The sequence below is a fragment of the Halichondria panicea genome, chromosome 10 (genome assembly GCF_963675165.1).
Source record: "Halichondria panicea chromosome 10, odHalPani1.1, whole genome shotgun sequence".
NCBI lineage: Eukaryota > Metazoa > Porifera > Demospongiae > Suberitida > Halichondriidae > Halichondria > Halichondria panicea.
This window is the reverse complement of record NC_087386.1, coordinates 907,087-922,880: the sequence shown is the minus strand read 5'-3', so window position 1 is coordinate 922,880 and position 15,794 is coordinate 907,087. Positions and strand designations below refer to the sequence as shown.

Below are 15,794 nucleotides of genomic sequence, written 5' to 3'. Positions count from 1 at the left end.
CTGAACATGTGTAACTGGAAAATAATAATGACTGCATGTACGTGTGGTGATAGTTTATTGTTTAAAAACTGCAAAACATAATATACAACTGTATATGCATGTTTCCATGACACAAATAAATAATATCGCTCTTGATGAGACTAAAAACCATATCTAGTGGGAGGTCTGCTGATAGGAGCTACACTACTGTAGTCATGTCCAGCAAAGGCAGGGTGGTCACTGTAGTCATCCTCGACAGGCATAGTGTCATATTTAGGGCTGGTCATCTCATACATTCCTCTACTGTACATCTCCAGAGCGTCATAGTCTTGTTCAAGTCCCTCCATCACAGACTGCCTACTATCAGTAGTGGTGTACATGGATAGAGGCTCTTGCATTGAGTTCATTAGCATGGAGTATTGTCTTGGGGAGAGGGTTTGACCGACAGCCTCATCAAATCCAGGCTCTCGTCTACTATAAGCACTCGTAGCAGAGTAGTCAACGTCCTCATCAATGTCAAAATTCCTCCCAATTTCAACTTGATACCCATCTCCTCCATGTGAAGTCTCAAGCTGGCTCTGCATCTCATAATACAGCTCTGGGTTGTCATACAGTTCAGCAGCCGTGTGTAGGTAGCGAGGGTCAAGGTAGTCTTCATCGATTTCTTCTTCACTGTCTTCGTGCAGAGACTCCCCAGTCATTATTTCAAGCCACTGAAAGTTGTGCCAACGAAATCGCTCGTGTTTGATCTTCTCCGCTCGATCAGGGTCAAACTCCTATAGACGATAAAACAAAAACGAGCAGTGACTTTGAGCAATTATTATGTGCAACTGATATGAACGAAGGATGTTGTGTGAGAGTGGTGTACATGTATATACAGTCATATACAGTGTGTGTACTTACAGCAACAATGTCGAGTGATCTTGAACACAATTTACAAATCTCCTTGTTTTTATCATTCATGAGCTCCAAGAGATACTCAGGAACTTCTGTACTTATAGTCAAGGGCATTAAACCTAATACAGTCATGCAGTGAGGCCAAGCTGTCCCTGGATATAGGTTGAGTACATGTACACTATAGATGCGTGTATTGATAGGATACGTGACTCTTTGATGGTTTTCTCTCTAGTGGACTGGTGAAGAATCAACTGGTGGAATACGTACACGATCTGCAGCACAAGCTCATCATCTTCCTGTTTGGCTGTAAAAGGAAAACTCGTAAGTATAGCTTTTTAGAGCACAACCGAAGTGTTAAGTATGTGTACAGTGCATGGAATCACGTGTTGTTGTTGTATATAGTACCTTTGAGAATTGACACAAACAGGTCTGGCAGACCTTCATTCATCAGTAGCTGGGCACATTTCTCATCCAGAGAGAAGGTTCCACACACGTTGATCACTTCTAGAAGTATATCGTCCTTGATACTTGGATCCTGAGGTGGAAGTAGAGTAAGTATGAAGGTCCACGTACATGCAGTATTTAACTTAACCTACAATGTACATTGTATGGCCATGGGCTACAATACAAATGCAATGATGACAGCGCTAACAGTAAATCGTACTGTCCCATATTCTAGCACAACGTTAAAAACAAGGGAAAGGTTATATACTTGTATTGCACAGATTAACTACCACTGTGCCACTAACCTTGAGCTTAGCCACAATGAATGGCATGAGCTCTAGTTGACTGACGACCCTCTCAAAGTCCACCTCAGGTAGTAACAGGTTCCCCAGTATACCCAACACCTCCACACACACCTCATCGTCCACACTCTCTTTGAGGAGCTTGCCCAGCTCCGTCAGGAATGGCTGAGCACGGGAGGGGGGGAGAGAAACAATTCTCTAAATAAACAACTGTACACCCGTACATGTGATTAGGGAAGGTTCAATTTCAAACTGAAACATTATAATTATGCATGTACACGTATGTTCATAGCTCTAACTATCGCTTATCTTTAATTTATGCCAAAAAGTGACCTGATCAAAATGTGTGGGATGGAATGTACCGTCAAGCTTGACTCACCAGAAACAGCTTCTTGATTGGTCCCTGATGTTGTGAGATATTTCTAATCATCTTGAGCAGTAGGGAATCAAGAGTCTTGAATGCTCTCCTCATGAGCAGCTTCAGTCCAGGCCCCTTCACCATAAACTGTGCATTGCGAGGGCTACAGGCCAGGTTGATGCCCAGTGCAATGGTCTCCGGGTCCACCAGCTCCTCCTGACACTCCACTATCACCTTCATTAGCTGTATATAGGGTGGGGAAGGACCAGAGGTAGTCAGGACTACCATATTTTTGAGCCAGTTAACAAAAATAAAGACCCCCCGAAAAAAAGGCAAATTTGTCCCCATAATAATAAATACAGAATAAACTTGTCTACTGTCATAGTCCATTCACTATATCTTACAGCAGTACATGTAGTGTACCACATCATCGGTAGACTAGACGTGCATATAATATGTTTGTTCACCTGAGGTACACAGTCTGTGTAGGCAAACACTGGCCTGTTCTTCTCCTCAATGCTGATGTGGTAGAGGATACACAGCACCAGAGTACGGTGGCTATCATCCTCTGCACACACAAGCAACATACACTTACCGAACAGCATAAAGTTATTACTGTGAGGCTACAGATGCAAAAATTACTATTATTGAGTACTGTGTCGTACGTACAGTGTATGACTTACTCAGAAGAGCCACTAGTTTCGGGAGGATTCCAACTTTCACCATTTCTTGCCTCAGTTTGGGGTCAAAGGACAGGTTTAGAATCAGACGAAGCGTCACGTTGACCAGAATCTATTGACATTGTGGAACTATAAACACAGTCATAATGTAGCCTCTCGGTTGTGCTCACCTCATTGTCACACGGGATCAACTTGGTCAGCTTCTTGATGATAATGGCTTTAGCCTGCGTGAAAAATAACCCTTTCGTACAATTCAATCTCCATATTCTTGTAGTAGTACGTGCAATTGAACATAGGGAGGGAGGGGGTCTTTTAATTAGAGATGCAATCGCTATTTAGAGGCTATTAATACAGCCTAATGTACATGTATGATTAACATGTGTTAAAGGTTAAGCTACCACACAATACTGACCATATCCTCTTTGTTCTCAGCGAAGATACTGAGTTTCTTGAGGAATGATACAACCAGTATGAGCAGCTCCTGGTTGTCCCTCTCTAGTAGGGAGCACAGCTGCAGGGGAAGTCCCTTGTTCCGCATCTTAAGCTCCACTCGAGTGTCCTCTGCCAAGTTCAGGAGAAGGTACAGTGAAACTGGAAAGAGATGGAAAAGCACATTCAAATTTAAAAAGAGCCAGGAGTAATTTTGCACTTATCCATCCAATAGACAGACAACTTTTTTTGTTTGTTTTACCTCTTAGCAGAGTTTCCTGTTTCTTGAGCACGCTCTGGTACTTTTTCTTGCCTTTCTCGTACTCTTTCTTGCTACTAGAAACGTCTGTCTTAGCTGGATCTCAGAGTCAAGGAAGTTACATGCACAAATGAGCAACACTGACACATTACGTAGGAATGGATACAAGTTTTGGTCTTCTTTTTCTTGGTAAGCTCTTCTAGCAAAGTTTTATGCCTCTTCAATTCGTACTCCAGGATTGTCATACACATGGACCCAATCTGCAAATGGTACAATGTACAGTACACACAATAATGAGCTAAATATTGTCAATGCAGCTGGGCCTACTTACGTACCTTCTGTTTTGAAAGGATGGTGTGGAAATTGGTGAAGGTAGAGAAACAGAAGAAGATGTACACTATGTTGGTGGTGAGGTCTATGCTTTTCTTCCAGTCATCTCTCAGCACACGAGCCAACGCAAGAAAAAACGACTCTAATACAGCATGGATTAAAATAATAGAGAAGCAGCAATTAGTACAGTGTAAACGAAGCATACCGTTCCCAGCGAGCTCAATTAGGTTGTCAGGTGTTCGTGCTAAGTGTAGTATGAGAGCCGTCCCACTGATCTTAGCTTGAAGGTCGTCATATAGAGACTCGAGGTAAGAGTCTAGGTCAGACATGGTGGCTTGCTCTGTAGGCTGTAAGAAAAATAACACGCTAATCCTACATGCATGTGGATGGTCGTTATAAATCACCTCTTGGAGATCTCCAACCTGTTTCATTAGCTTTTGAGACGAGTCCTGCAGTACATCCACACCTGTAAGCATGAGGAGTTGAAGTAGCTGTAAGGTCAGGTACTCATACGAAGTATACCATCTATTCCTCCTTTGTAATCTTTTCTGCTCTGAAGGTATGCCAGAATCTGCTCGAGCTCAGGCACTCGATTAGGAGTAATGAGGTCACACTTTGCAACTATCTGACATGCCAGAGAATGAAGATCAGCACCCTCGCTAAGGTTCTTCACTTTAAGCCTGTGTGTGTGTGTGTGCGTGCGTGTGTGTGTGTGTGTGTGCGTGTGTGTGTGTGTGTGTGTGTGTGTGTGTGCGTGTGTGTGTGCGTGTGTGTGTGTGTGTGTGTGTGCGTGCGTGTGTGTGTAGTATTTTAAGAGCTTTAGGGAATATACTTCAAACTTACACTCGGTTACATCTTTTTCTATCGGCAACCATTGGCTCTCCATATTCTGACACCACCATGGCTTCAACATCATAGTGGACCACCACTGCACTCAGGCTTGGGTGCACATCAAGAGGGCCTTCTATTATGCACCTAGGCACAGATACAGAGTGCAGTTAATGTAACTAAGGCTAGTGCAGCAATATACTCCATAGGGCTGTACTCACACATACCTCTGCACCAGTTCAGGATCTCCTTCTAGTTGCATAAGAGCAGTCATCTTCAATGCAGAGCAGAGCAGAGCAGTTGTTATCTAAATAATGCCCATTTATTTATTGGGGACAAAGGTCAGAGTTACCATGACTACATGACTTCCAAATTGACCTTCTTGTGACCTTTATTTAGCTGATGGGCGTGGTGCCTCCTCGTGGGAGAGGAGGGTCACGCCCATCATATGATCATATCAGTCGAGTCAACAAGAAGCGCAGCAAGGCGTCCTTTTCAAGCGACTATACTGTACTATACTGCTGGCGCTAGCTTTGGAGATGGGATGCATGGAGAGTAAAGAAGATCAAGTAGGATCTGACAGTCCTACAAATCAACCATTAATGGGAACTGCTGACGGAGGAATGAGTGGATATGGATACGAGGGTGGAGTGGTGAATGTCTCAATGAACAACAGTGATCAGAACGAAGCCAGAAACGGAATGCATCTCTCCGAGCAGAGAGTAGGTGGACAGTACTTGCAATCATTTTCCGGACAGCCCCAAGATTTTCCTGTTACTGGACAGCCTATCGTAAGCAGCGGAAGTTTTAGAAACACTACGAACGGTCTACCCACAGAGCTAGATGTACAAGGAGACGGAGTGAGATCACCACGAGGAATAGACGTAATGGAGAATTTGAGAAAAGCTTACGAATGGCATTCAAAGTTTGATAGTCCCAGTCAAGAATTTTTGTCACTGATGGATCGCTTGTACATGGAATGTCAAGTTCATTTGAGCAGTCTTTCCTCTAAAGGTGATGCAGAGAGTAGAATTGAAGCTGATGTCATCGTTCAAGAAATGATTGCTGTTCGAAATCGCTGGGGGACAAAGCTACTACCCAACTCGATATGTAATGCCTTCGTACGTGAGCGAATCCCACATACGGTTGATGGTCGAGACTTTAGAATCGACTGTGCACAATTCTTTGAGCCCGTTCCTTTCTATGGCTCGCAGCAAACTGACAATCCGGGAGAGCTGATGAAACTCTATCGATTCTCAGTCTACGATTTGTCCAGAAACGAAGTTCTTTTGAGGTATTATTTGGAGAGAAGCAATGTCACCCAACTCTACCATGTGCTGTGTTTCACATGCGACAACTATCGAGGTCAAGTGTACGCATACGGATCTGAAGTCCCCTCATATTGGGAAGTGAGAAATCACATGGTGCAAGACGTAAAGCAAAGACTCAAAAGCCAGAGGGTACCTAATCTCACAAACACAACCATTCCTACTCAACAGCGAGGACCAGTTATTATACAGATTCCCTAGGTGTCTCTTTCTATATCTATAATGTGTTGCGTCTTTTTCTGTGCGTTCTTTGTCTGTCGTATGTTAAACAGAGAATGGATGTGTTGTACATTTTATGCGTTTCATTCATGGACCAATCTGTTTTAACTTGATGTACGTGTTTCTAGATCTGTGATCATGTGATGTGACTACGTGTACATATTCAAGACAATTCTATTCATGAGTAGTAGACAATACCGAGGAGGATTATAATTAACAATTAATACTATGTGTGAATATGGCCTGGAGTGAACAATACGCTAGTGCATTCATAATAGAAACTGCTTGTATATACATACATCAATGATCATGTGAGCAGAATATGATGTACAATAAAAATATTAATATTACATAATAGGAGTCATGTACACACAATGAGATGCATTAACTAAGAGTTCGGTTAGGGTCAGTGTCTATGACGGCTCGGAACAGAGTCCTGGGTGTGGCCTTCATCACGGATTGATCTGCATAAAATAAACGATAGTCTCATGAAATCAATCTTCACACTCTGTGTACATAACCGATGTGGTTGTGGCAACAATCAGTAACGTGTCGTAATTTCAAAATCTTCAAACATTTTAGATAATTAATAACTACCGTATAGCGGGTAATTTTCGGGGGACAAAATATTCGTGGTTCAGCAATATTGAGACATTTGTGGTGGGTAATATTTTCGTGGTTTCGTGGTCAGACCTTCAACCACGAAAATCACGAATATTTTGCCCCATAAAAAGTACCCTCTATACGACGGTATCTGTATCACTCAACAATTACCTAGGAGCATATTAGGTTGATGGCTGGAATCGCACAGTGAGCTTAGTCTGGTCAACTCCTGGTCCAATTGACACTCCTGCACATGTGTGTGTATGGATACGGTTGGTTAGCTCAGAACACACACAAACATCCACTTTCAATAAACAATTGTTTCTATACATTGAAGTTTCAGTACAATTCGCCAAATACAGTTATAGCCATAGAATCCAGCCAGATTATGTTAATAGGCACAAAAGTCTCCACTATAGCATGTAATTGGATGCGTGTTAGTATAGGCCCCCTCTTTAGACAGTTGGTCTCCCCAAGGATGACCGCTATAGAAAGGTTCACTGTACATACATGTACCATTGTACATACCAACAGATCCAGCTGTTGATTAGTGGTACCGACAAACTCAGAGGAGTCCTCAGATTCTATCAAAGACAGCTGCTCGGGTGAGAGAAAGCTTTTGAGAGGCTCCACATCTCTGGCAGGAAGTTTGAGGAAGTGCAAATGCTTCTCCTTAGAGTACCCTTCCTTGGCTTGCTCGGTTACTTGTTTTCTCTCTTCAAGCACTGCTGCCCACTCTGCAAGCTCTCTCTTGTACCTACAGCAAATTTTCAGAGTTCCAAAAAGAATCACATGACCTTGAGCACAACTAGTCTAATATGAAGTCAACATTTTACCATACAACTACCATACAACTATTTTTAAAACAAGAAATTTGCAATAAGATTGCAGCTCACTTGTCAATGCTTTGGGTGAGCGTAGCCATCAGTTGTGTTACATGGCTCTCTTCAGCAGTAGGATCTTTCCTGTAGAGAGGAGAGCACAACAAAGGAGCAAATACGTTCTACACCGCATGTATTGATACACAAATTTGCAAGCCCCAGACATTACTAGCCTAGTATAATGATTATGCACAAGCACAGCAGGCAAAGGTTTTACAGAGCAGACTGCACACAAGTAATGGTCACATTTAATGCATAATCATGTAGCAAACACACACACACACACACACACACACACACACACACACACACAGACACACACACACACACACACATGCATACCTCACAACCTCCTTTTCCTCCAGAAATCTCATGTACAGATTGTTGTCAGTGAGGTCCTTAGCCAGCTGCCTGAAGCCCTCGTCCACTATAGACACAGAATTGAGGTTTATATTTTACATGTGTCTATTAAATCAGGAGTTTAGTAAGAGATTCTGATCATCAAATAACCATTGCTTAAGGAATTCAGTATAATAATGTAAAAGCCAATGCTTACATTGCTCCTCAGTGAGACCACCCCCTGCTTTGACCACACCCTTTCTTAACTCGGCCAGGAAGCGATCCACCTCCACTTGCCTCCTCACCTCTGCAACACATCACCATAGCAACACGAGCACGAATACAATAGCTATACATACCCTCCAAGTCCACCACCTCGTCATCTTGTTCATCATCATTGGCACAACCCTCATTCTCAACATCCAAAACTCTATAGATAAATCCGTAATCACCCTCTCTATTCTGTGGGACAAACAATATAACATAATTGTACTACCACTGAGGCGGGTAGATGACGCTGTATAATCTTACATAGAAGGATCTTTTCCTTGTGTTTTTCCATACTATCTCTGGACAAGCAGTTGTCATAGTTCCAGTTATTTCGAGTTATATAGCTCCCTGCTAGCTTATTATTATGTACATGTACTTGTCCTTTTGTGTATTCAAGAATAAATTTTCAAACTGAAATACAGGGAAAGGTCGTCGGTAGAACAAACTGTTTCAGATTTTATGTCTCGCCTTATTCTCGAGACACACCGCACATAATGAATAAATTAATTGGTACAACAAACAAAATTATAACCTAATTTTCCCTACAGCTAGTTATTAGCTACATTAATTTTGGCAGTTTGGGCTTGGAATATCCGAGCACAAGAGACAACGATCTGTCCAACAAATACGAAAACAGGAAGTCAGCCAGCAGTACCATTAGCAACTTTTGCCGAAACTGTATCAATAAAAAAAGTCAGGATTATGCAACATTTAACTACTGCATGTATTCATTACCTCTGAAGTGAATGAGACAATCTCAAAGGTTGCTGAGAGGTCTGGCATGATCCCTGAGGCAATGACAAACACGACACTGCCTGCGACTATGAGGCTGACCACCAACGGTCGGTTCTCAGATAGACTGGCCATGAAGGGGTGGCCCTACATCAGGGACACCAGATAATGAATGCACACAACTAGATTTCCAGTACATACCTACAGATACAGTTCATGGTACATGTATATAGTACGTTGCAACAAAACAACTGTGACAGTAGTAGGGGTTGCTAAACCGTCAGTTGCTATGGCTAACTGCAAAGAAAACCTTACACACTAGCTACAGGTGCTATGATTACTATGATAATGCCAATTTAGAGTTCCAGTGATGTGCACTACGCAGTACAACTGTCAAACTGGTCCCGGTTCCAGGGAGACATTGACTCAGCATTCACACACATGCTCTAGTATTGCTTATATGTACCTTATAATTGACGGCAAAATTGCTGATTTGCATTGCCATGGAGATAAGGTAGACGGCACTGTTGAGTTCATTCTGTTCAAACTCCTTCTCTAAGTCCACGTCCTCCTCAGTGCTACAGAATTCATACATTGTATCATGGATGGAGTAACGATCTGATGCCATAGCTTCCCACAAGTCCCATAAATACTATAAGTAAAACTATAATTATGGTACATGTACCTGTTCCCATAGTTGGCCTTTGTCTCGCCCACGAGGTACACTAGACACGAGAAGTGGACTGCAAACTGCAGGAGGACGGTGAGGATCATGTAGGGGTTGAAGATGGTGGGCAGAGGGCGTTCCTTGGAGAGGACTTGGAGGGGCTGCACGAGGGAGGGAGGGAGGGAGGGAGGGAGGGAGGGAGGGAGGGAGGAAGGGAGGGAGGGGGGAGGGGAGGGGGGGACTATGGTTATATAACTGTAGGATTCATACAGTCATGTGTATTAGGGGCAGTCAAGTCTGGGCCCTCAAAGAGAGCTAACCAATATTAATACCCACTACTGAAGTGTATAGCTATAGGCAGGCAAGGTTTAAATGAGCTACCATGCATTAAAGTAGCACCTTTGATCTTGAGATGCAGAGGAAGCAACCAGCTAGTAATAGACCTTGGAGAGTGGCCTGGCTGTTGACACAAAGAATATGTATACATAAACACTATTACATGTACTGCAACTGTGCACTTGGTGGATATACTAAAAGTACACGTCTACCAGAAAGCCAAACGACGACAGGCTGTAGGCCAAGGTAAGACAAATATGTAACGTACTGCCCTTGATTTAGTTTTTATAAGAAACGGTAATGAGGAGAGCGGATGACTCACAAGTCAGAGAACTTGATGCCATCCAGGTAGAGCACACTCTGAGAGTAGGCCAGTATAAGAGCATTGAGAGCCAGGATCTTGAACATCTGTAGTGTGGTCACTAGAGTGCACCGGCCCTGCTTGATCACATGACATACTGTAGGCAAGAGAGAATAGTGGTCATAATTTATAACAAACTGATCACTGTAATGTACATGTCCCCTAAAATACCCATTGGAAAGAATTTGTTGAACAGTTTTTGACACTATAATAATAATATACTCCTTTCTTCCCTAATGTTCCCACTCTTCTTTACCACATTCCCCTACGCTTTCCCACTTTCTTCAAAACCATCCCCGGCCCCCTTTCTTATAGGAGACTACAGAACATGCACACAGACACACTTACTGCATGCAATGCTGGAGTGTTTAGAGGTGAAGGGTGAGGCGATGGAGGCGTCTCCCAGCCTCACCAGCTGAGGCTCCGTCGCCTCCTTCATCTTGGTCACCAGATCCTTCATTCGTTTCTATGGAGGGAGTACACAATCTTTAGTAGCTATTATAACCGTACATGCATGTAAGATACTTCCCCTCATAATTCACACACACACACACATAATCGATTAATGTACCTCTCTCAGCTGCAGAGGGGTGAGTGGTTTGGATGCCCTACATAATTATGGAGATCAGATAAATAGAATACACACAATAAATTGTTACGCAACATCCTCACTTTAGAGCAGGGTGCAAAGGTCGTCTGGTCAACTCGGAAGGCTCAGGGGATTTCCCCGGTTCCTTCTTCCCCATAGGTACAGTGGAGAGTAGCGCCACACCCACATCGGCGTGCTTGAGTGCTCCCACGTCATTAGTCCCGTCCCCACACATGAGGGTTACATAGCCGAGGGACTTGTACGATGTGACTACACTCTCTTTCTGTTTGGGAGCCACTCTAGCAAACACCTTGATGTAAGGGAGGATTGATTGGAACAGACGCTTGTTCTCGGCCTTGAGCAAATGAGTTAGCCCCTGTGATTAGTGAATTGATAAAGTCATGCAAGCAAATGTACAGTACATATAGAGCACTTAGTAACAACAATTTTAAAAAAATGACGCCTTCAATTAATTGTACACAGATTCTAGAGTACTTTTCATTGTTAACTTGACAATAACTTACTTCTCCTGCTAGACACAGATCATAAGTGCTTCCTAACTCGGCCGGTTGTGTATCCATGGAAACAGTACGATTCCCACCAACAGACTGCCATGCCCACCCATCCTGAGTGGGCGTGAGTACGAGGATCTTCCGTGTGGTTATCTTGAGTTCCTTAGCAACGTGACAAGCTGTCAGGGGGTTGTCTCCTGTTAGCATGACAACCTGTGACAGGTGTGAGGATATGAGACCAGTTTTATAGCCCAAACACACACGATAGGCCTGCTATACTTTTTAGATTTAGATGCTCATGCATACACGTACCTCAAGTTATGGACAGTACGAAATACAAGTACATGTAGTAAACGAGAGAGCTCCTTATGATCAACTCTAGGAATACTCTACTCAGAGCTTATATGCGCGTGACTGTACTACTGACTATCCATGAATAAATCACTGATAGAGCCATCAATGTTACAAGCATAGATGCTGGCAGTAGCCATCACTTACAAAGTGTGATGAGTCGTGGAGACACTTAATGTTTCGTTTGGAGTCCTCCTTCAGAGGGCAACTGATGACCACCAGACCAGCAAAGATCAACTCTCTCTCCACATCCTCACGCTTGAGGTCATGCACCTACACACACACACACACAACACACACAAAACACACACACAACACACACAATGTATGTACATTACGTTCGTATGTAATAGAGTGGACATAATGTGTCGTGTGTTAAAGCCAGCTGATTCGCTTAGACAGTCACATACACTGCTGAGATCATACTGATAGTAGGTAGTATCAAGGGCTTGTAATCCCTTGGCAGTATCTAGGCTAGCCTCCTTCACAAGGCCTCAGGCCTGGGATCGAGGCTATATCTAGGCTAAACGTCAATTCTCTGGCTACCAGATGACGCACCTCTCTCTGTGACAGACTGCCCATATGACGATACCCCAGTGCCAGCACACGTGCTCCTTGTCGGGTCAGCTTTGAGTAGAGGGACTCATATCCCTCGGGAATATTCTTAAACATGTCCTGCAGGACCTCTGGTGCTCCCTTGACCGTGGCGAGGTGAGTGGAGCCACTAGGGGACTGCATCGCACACACAGCAGACATACGCTTCAAAGCACTGGCAAAATGGAAACGTTGACAGATCTTGAGCGTGGTACGACGACCTTTGCGAGGGCTCACAGTATCTCCTGTATCAACGGAAGAAAGATAAGGTAAACCATGAGAAAAGGACATTTTACTATAACAGGTTAATCTAGTGTGAAAAATTAGCAGTGATTATAAGGAGGACAATTCCTCTAGGAAAATGGCAAAAATAAAGCATAATTAGCAGACGAGACCTTTGTTGATGGTCCAGTTGATGGCTGTGATGCAGGCCTTCTCCAGAGGGTCCCCCACCACCTCTCCTTCCAGCAGGGCCAGGGACTGACATGAGGCCAACACACATTGGGTCTCCCATGGACTCTCACCAGCTGCCATGATAGGAGGTCTCTTCTCATTATCACCAGCCGTAGCTCTGTAGGGGGACAGGGAGTAACATGTCCGGCAAATTATCTTAATATCAGCTAGCTCTCCAGTATCTACAGTATCTACAAAAGGTTTCATAATCGGTTTTACCACCCACTTACCCTGCACACCACCCACTCACTCCACACAACTCCCTGCACCACCCACTCACACCACCCACTCACCCCTCCACACCGGCCACTCCCTGCACCACCAGGTTGTCACTCGTCAGAGTACCAGTCTTATCAAAACAACACACATCAATTTTCCCAGCAAACGGTATACGAAACGGCTCAGTGCAAAATATCCCCACTTTGGTGAGAGCCAACAGTGATGTGTTAACAGCCAGGGACAGCTCTATTGGTAACTCCGGGGGTACTACTGAGGTCAGAATCAGCGTACACTCAAGGAAAAGCTTGTATTTGTTTCTCTTTGGATTCACGGTGCCGTATACCCACACATAGCCAGAAGCCATGAGGGCAAAGACAAGTAGGAACATTATAAACATGAAGGTTTCGAGGCTATTTGCCGTCACTCGCTTAACTCCGAATAAAATCGTCCTCAAAAGTTTCCCCTGGTTCGTATTGAAGCCTGTCCGAAGTACGTAGCCTAGGCAACCGCTCTCAGGGAGTCGAATTCCGTCTTTGTCCGATTTGTTTGGAGGTGTGTGTTGGACGATTTTTGTTCCTCCATTGAGCATGTGCAAACGAGAGTCTCTAGTTAAGTCCAGGCGTTCGTTGTCGATAGAGAGAGGTTCTTTCATTTGAGGCACTGACTCCCCAGTGAGCATGGCCTCATCCACGATACAGGAGCCTCTCAGGAGGAGAATGTCACACGGTACCAGGTCACCAGTCTTGGAACGCCCTGAGGGAGAGTGGGGGGGAGAGAGTGGGTTGAAGTCAAGCCATTTAAGAAACAGTATATTAGTCCAGTTACTGACAGAGCTAGGCTTATGCATGTCTATATAAAGTTACCTGGTGTTTGTACATAAAATACTCTAGCTGAACAACTCTAGCATTGCAACTCAATTGAGCGGATTATTCTAGTCTGTACTTGTTGACCATCCCACATTGCTCACCTATTGAGACCAGGTCTCCAGGAAGCAGCTGATCAGTAGACATCTTGCTCCACTTGCCCTCCCTATATACCTGCACAAGACAAGGGGACAACAACACAGTCATCTCTAACTGCATGTACAGTGATACTCACTCTCAACAAATGTACACGTTGCAGTAACAGGTGCATGTAATGTCAGCAGCTTCAGTGCATACACATGTACACGTTGCTATGGTACCTGTATGGAGAATGGTTGAGCTCCCATTTTGCGAATCTCAGACAAGTTACGTTGTTGCTAGAGGAACAGAAAATCACAGCAAATTAATACAATCTGAAGGCCATATTGCTCATCAATTATGTAAGTATTATGCCATCATGTTATATACATTTTGTCAATGCTAAAGACTGTAAGCTGTACACACAAGTAGCATTAATTGGTACAAATGCACAGCTTCAAGCCATGATCCTCACCTGCTTCACGAGGACTACCTCGAAGACGATCAACATGGAGAGAGTAAAGAGACTGTAATACCAAAACTCATCGAGACACCACAGACCCACACAAAACACTTGGAACACAAAGAACGGAGCAGTTGCCCTCTCCAAAAACATGGCCCAGAAATCTGGCAGAGTCATGTCCAGTCTACACACACAGAGAGGATAATTGGAATGGAGCAGGTAGAGTTGTGAGCATAATCTACAGTACTGTACATACATTGTACCAAGACTTGGTGTACAATACTCATCACTGTATACAGTGGGAAACGTGCTATTTATAATATAAGGCAACCAAATCTAAGCCATTGAAAACATTTTGTATACACAAAGGAACTATCTCGGTAGATAAACTGACACTGTGTTAACTTGATACAACAATCACAATACTCATAGTCGCTCACTTGTTCCTCCCAAAGCGCTGCTCAGCTGCAGAGACTGGCATCAGTCCATCGTAGCCTCTCCAGTTGTGGTAGTCTGTATACGGTCTGGCCACGGGGAACTCCACCGGCTGGAACTGTCCGTCGAGCTGTATATACTTGATCTTCTGAAACACAAACCACACCTGCTCTTCTCTCGTCACTTTGTGCTAAGGGGGGGGGTACATGCATGTACGTAACTTGTTTTATTAAGTGAAGAATAAGTAAACTACTCATAAGAGAACAATTTTCCAATCGGTCATAGATATTCTAACGTAGGACTGGTAGTAGTCTAGCAGTCTAGAGGGCTTGTGTTGCGGCCTGTTGAGGTACATGTATGCATGAATAAAGAGAACATACTTTTTGTTTGACTAACGAGACCATTTCAGGATAGCCATTGTTAGGAGTGGGCACCACCTTCACTAGAGACGCCTCTGTAATGTCCCCGACCTGTAGTGAGGGTGTGTGGTGTGTGTGTGGTGTGTGGGGTGGTGTGTGTAGGTGGTGTGGTGTGGGTGTGTGGTGTGTGTGTGGGTGTGTGTGTGTGTACCAGGGGAAGGTAGACAGTACAGGTAGTGAAGATCATACTTTAATACTGAAATTAGGCACTTAATGAAATTATTGATGGTCGTATCAGCACGTGCCTGTTTGCATGTGAGAGCACACCGTACATGCATGGACCAGACACAGAACAAGCAGGTGATGATATTGACTGCAGCTACGGCAGCCAGACAGAGGTAGAACACTTCAGGAGACTCATCCAGTCCGTACACCCCTCCTATCCACACTGAAACCAAGGAGACATACACCAGAGCAAAAGGCCACACATAGCCGTGAAGCACCAGCGGCAAGGGCTTGCATAGGGTGATGTAGCTGACGTCCTCACTCAATCCCATCGTTCACTAGCTTGACGTTACAACCTTATTAAAACCACATGTCCATTAGGTAAAGATCGTTTATTCATCCGGTATTGGT

General features: G+C 43.9%; 4 protein-coding genes across 4 annotated transcripts; 1 reads left to right on the top strand and 3 right to left on the bottom strand.

Moving 5' to 3' along the window:
• Window positions 1-11: 11 nt before the first annotated feature.
• On the bottom strand, window positions 12-4,852 carry LOC135342292 (kinesin-associated protein 3-like). Its single transcript, XM_064538992.1, has 18 exons — window positions 4,734-4,852; window positions 4,522-4,653; window positions 4,201-4,358; window positions 4,083-4,144; window positions 3,884-4,025; window positions 3,684-3,820; window positions 3,515-3,608; window positions 3,352-3,444; window positions 3,073-3,251; window positions 2,831-2,884; window positions 2,664-2,772; window positions 2,448-2,548; window positions 2,002-2,223; window positions 1,626-1,787; window positions 1,282-1,411; window positions 1,082-1,180; window positions 883-968; window positions 12-755 (listed from the first exon to the last, which is right to left on the bottom strand). The coding sequence occupies exons 1-18, from the start codon at window positions 4,778-4,780 to the stop codon at window positions 141-143; spliced, it is 2,622 nt and encodes an 873-aa protein (XP_064395062.1). The 5' UTR covers window positions 4,781-4,852; the 3' UTR covers window positions 12-140.
• A 97-nt stretch (window positions 4,853-4,949) lies between these two features.
• LOC135342280 (uncharacterized) lies at window positions 4,950-6,202 on the top strand. Its single transcript, XM_064538975.1, has one exon. The coding sequence runs from the start codon at window positions 5,046-5,048 to the stop codon at window positions 6,033-6,035; it is 990 nt and encodes a 329-aa protein (XP_064395045.1). The 5' UTR covers window positions 4,950-5,045; the 3' UTR covers window positions 6,036-6,202.
• Window positions 6,203-6,365: 163 nt separating this feature from the next.
• On the bottom strand, window positions 6,366-8,587 carry LOC135342284 (uncharacterized). Its single transcript, XM_064538980.1, has 8 exons — window positions 8,408-8,587; window positions 8,236-8,338; window positions 8,094-8,183; window positions 7,880-7,964; window positions 7,553-7,621; window positions 7,185-7,413; window positions 6,828-6,903; window positions 6,366-6,517 (listed from the first exon to the last, which is right to left on the bottom strand). The coding sequence occupies exons 1-8, from the start codon at window positions 8,462-8,464 to the stop codon at window positions 6,438-6,440; spliced, it is 789 nt and encodes a 262-aa protein (XP_064395050.1). The 5' UTR covers window positions 8,465-8,587; the 3' UTR covers window positions 6,366-6,437.
• A 7-nt stretch (window positions 8,588-8,594) lies between these two features.
• LOC135342267 (endoplasmic reticulum transmembrane helix translocase-like) lies at window positions 8,595-15,787 on the bottom strand. Its single transcript, XM_064538961.1, has 20 exons — window positions 15,464-15,787; window positions 15,180-15,269; window positions 14,805-14,989; window positions 14,377-14,548; window positions 14,144-14,200; window positions 13,928-13,997; window positions 13,035-13,713; window positions 12,684-12,859; window positions 12,253-12,533; window positions 11,842-11,967; window positions 11,356-11,556; window positions 10,915-11,207; window positions 10,814-10,850; window positions 10,591-10,708; window positions 10,204-10,339; window positions 9,945-10,005; window positions 9,564-9,706; window positions 9,345-9,456; window positions 8,882-9,025; window positions 8,595-8,822 (listed from the first exon to the last, which is right to left on the bottom strand). Exons 1-20 carry the CDS (start codon window positions 15,713-15,715, stop codon window positions 8,706-8,708), a joined length of 3,450 nt encoding a protein of 1,149 aa, XP_064395031.1. The 5' UTR covers window positions 15,716-15,787; the 3' UTR covers window positions 8,595-8,705.
• Window positions 15,788-15,794: the final 7 nt, after the last annotated feature.

Bases quoted from the DNA above. Each gene is read 5' to 3' on its own strand.
- LOC135342292 (XM_064538992.1), bottom strand. From the start codon at position 4,780: ATGACTGCTCTTATGCAACTAGAAGGAGATCCTGAACTGGTGCAGAG. The intron at 3,821-3,883 runs GTATGCTTCGTT...ATGCTGTATTAG, and splicing joins AATTGAGCTCGCTGGGAACG to AGTCGTTTTTTCTTGCGTTG. The intron at 1,412-1,625 runs GTTAGTGGCACA...CTTCCACCTCAG, and splicing joins TCATTGTGGCTAAGCTCAAG to GATCCAAGTATCAAGGACGA.
- LOC135342280 (XM_064538975.1), top strand. From the start codon at position 5,046: ATGGGATGCATGGAGAGTAAAGAAGATCAAGTAGGATCTGACAGTCCT.
- LOC135342284 (XM_064538980.1), bottom strand. From the start codon at position 8,464: ATGACAACTGCTTGTCCAGAGATAGTATGGAAAAACACAAGGAAAAGA. The intron at 7,965-8,093 runs GTAAGCATTGGC...CTGTGTCTATAG, and splicing joins TGGTCTCACTGAGGAGCAAT to TGGACGAGGGCTTCAGGCAG. The intron at 6,904-7,184 runs GTATGTACAATG...ACACATGTGCAG, and splicing joins ATCAACAGCTGGATCTGTTG to GAGTGTCAATTGGACCAGGA.
- LOC135342267 (XM_064538961.1), bottom strand. From the start codon at position 15,715: ATGGGATTGAGTGAGGACGTCAGCTACATCACCCTATGCAAGCCCTTG. The intron at 11,557-11,841 runs GTAAGTGATGGC...CACCTGTCACAG, and splicing joins TCCACGACTCATCACACTTT to GTTGTCATGCTAACAGGAGA. The intron at 10,006-10,203 runs GTGAGTCATCCG...TTGTGTCAACAG, and splicing joins GGCATCAAGTTCTCTGACTT to CCAGGCCACTCTCCAAGGTC.